Source organism: Vigna unguiculata, chromosome 10, assembly GCF_037176805.1.
Source record: "Vigna unguiculata cultivar grain cowpea cultivar isolate G323 ecotype 2 chromosome 10, ASM3717680v1, whole genome shotgun sequence".
Taxonomy (NCBI): domain Eukaryota; kingdom Viridiplantae; phylum Streptophyta; class Magnoliopsida; order Fabales; family Fabaceae; genus Vigna; species Vigna unguiculata.
In genome coordinates, this window is record NC_140801.1 from 32,486,975 (window position 1) to 32,489,786 (window position 2,812).

Sequence of the window (2,812 nt, forward strand, 5' to 3'; positions counted from 1 at the left end):
TTAATAAGATTAGCTTTTTCCTCCATTTCATTAAGACGACATTCCCAAGAGAAATGACCAAGCTTATGACAATTGTAACATTCAACTTTAGATTTGTCATACCTTCTTTCGTTTTGAGAATAGCCACAAGCTCTTCCTCTTGCTCTTCCACGGGCTCTTGATGATGAGAAACTCCTTTCTTCATTGTTTGAAGCATTGTTACCATTTCCTCTTCCTCCATATGCATGAACATGTTCTCTTTCTCCACGACCATGACCTCTTCCTCGTCCACGTCCTCATTGACTCCTAAATCCTCCATTATTCTTCAAAGAAGCTTGAGCTTTAAGGGCTTGCTCCAATGGCTCTTCTTGTCTCCTCTTCATTCTTTCTTCATGAGCTTGTAGAGAACCTTCCAACTCTTCAAGACTCATGGAGTCAAGATCTTTAGATTCCTCAATCACACATACCACATAATCGAACTTTGGAGTCAAGGAACGAAGGATCTTTTCCATCACACGAACATCTTCTATTTTATCTCCATATCTCTTCAATTGATTGACAATTGCCTTTACTCTTGAGCAATAATCCGATATTGATTCGGATTCCTTCATCTTCAAAGCTTCAAAGTCACTCCTTAGTGATTGAAGCCTTATCTTCTTCACTTTGTCGATGCCTTTGAGAGATTTTTCCAAGATCTCCCAAGCTTCCTTCGACGTAGTAGCATAGGCAACTTTCTCGAGCATATGGTCATCCAAACATTGATGGATGAGAGTAAGGGCTTGTTGATCCTTCTTCCTTGTCTTCAACAAATTCTCCATCTCTTCTTGAGATAAGCTTTCTTCATCTTGAGGCTCTTCATAGCCTTTTTGTACAATATCCCACGCACCTTGAAAGCCTAATAACGCTTTCATACGAAGACACCATTTTTCATAATTCTCATTTGTAAGACGAGGAAATTGGAAGGTAGTATACCCATTGCTTGCCATCTCTCAACTTTCTCTCTCTCTTTCTTTTCTCTTAACACTCTTTTTTTTCTCTCTCTCAACTCTCTAGATCAAACCTAGCTCTTGATACCACTTTGTTAGAGGAAAAGGTGATATTTAGAAGAGATAACTCAAATTTCCTTGATTGAAAATGCCAAGTACAACGAGGTATTTATAGGAGCTAATTTGAGAGATCTAGACTCATTTCTAGGAGCTTCTCTAATTAATGTTCCACTATGGAATTTTCTACATCCTTCATTAATTAGGACATTCTAGAATTTCTAGACCTTACTTAGGGAAACTAAGAGACTTCTAGATAATTCTTTATTTCAAATTACAATAACAGACTCAACAGATTATTTTTCAAACTTGGAACATAAAACACATCCTCCACAACCACTTCTCTGCCTTCATAATCTTGCAACACAACTCTCCTAGTTCCTTGTGCAGTCAAGCTGTTGTTGTCAGCGAAATGTATTTTGCCATGAGTGGCTTACTCCATTTTCACGAACCAATCTTTTCTACCAGTCAATGTGTGTAGAAAAACCTGAGTCTAAGTACCAAGAAGCTTCTTCTTTCAGGTCTGAACACATCTGAGCCATCCACATCACTGCTTCTGAGTCAGATACTTCATCTTGTGCCAAATTAGCATGATTCTTCTGGTTCGCCAGGGTGTTAAAGGTCAGGTCTGGGGTTCGACCCTGACTGGCAACAACCTGCCTTGCGAAGTGAGGGGACACTTGGGGCGAGGGGTTGGGGTGTATTGGGTTGCAGACCTGACACTGACATTGCTGGGGTGGGCCAGGAGGTGTTATAATATTAAGAAAAAATATATAATAGACAAATAGTAAATAAATTTGTAGGTAATTTTAAATTATATTCTTGCAAATAATTTATTATAAGAAATTTTTCAGGTATTTAATGCAAAATATATTTCGCTACAAAAGTTTTAATTTTTTTTGCACTTATATTTTGTATCAAAAATCAAATGAATTTTATGCAAAACAAATTAAAAAAAAATGCACGAATTTCTTGCTAATATGTTTTTATAAAAAATTTACATGTGATGAGTGGTTTTGTAGTCCTGTGTGACTAACATGAACTTATCGAAAAAAAGAAAAAGAAATTAACAACAAATACAAACCATATTTAATCTTCAAGGATGATTTTATTACCTGACTAACAACCCTCGTAGCATCCCTAATAGGGGCGAATTGCCATGGACCATGTAAGAACCCTTTTTCTTTTTTTCAGCCCTAAAGGTTAGTGGGCTGCCCCTAAGTGGGCCTGATGGTTGGCCCAGTGTATATAAGCCCTAGGTCTGCCCTAAACCTAGGGTACCCTACACTTTCAGAGGCACCTTGTCCCTGCTTGGAGCTGCAGCCGTCACCCCTTTCCGCTAGGGTTCCGTTCGACTGTCACGTAAGTAACTCTAAACCTCTCGTACTTACCTCCTAAAGCTTGACATTCGTTTTCCACCGTTTAAATCCGAAAATAATCGTGTCCACCGCTGTTCCGCCACTTCTTAGGTCCATTACTCGAACTACTGTGCTCCAAGGTCCCGCGTCGAAGTTCCGTTGGCTCTTTTCCAGGTACGGGAAGCTAGGGTTCTAGTTTCGAGTCTCTTCTGGAACTGTTTATGAGTTATTTGTTGATTGTACAGTTGGATCTGTCGTTTGGATGTGTATAAGTACCTTGCATGTGTTGTTATCGGAAAGCATGGCTGTACAGTGAAGAACAGTGGCGAAACCTATTAATCTCGCCCAAGCGAGTCAATCTCGCCTAGGCGAGATGAAACAGGGAGGCCCCTGCACGAAAAGTCGCCCAGGCGACTGGCTCAACTTTTGAGC

General features: G+C 39.8%; 1 protein-coding gene across 1 annotated transcript; it reads right to left on the minus strand.

Annotated features, from left to right (window-relative positions):
- Positions 1–275: 275 nt before the first annotated feature.
- On the minus strand, positions 276–965 carry LOC114165387 (uncharacterized). The gene has a single exon (XM_028050028.1). The coding sequence runs from the start codon at positions 963–965 to the stop codon at positions 276–278; it is 690 nt and encodes a 229-aa protein (XP_027905829.1).
- Between the last annotated feature and the right edge of the window lie 1,847 nt (positions 966–2,812).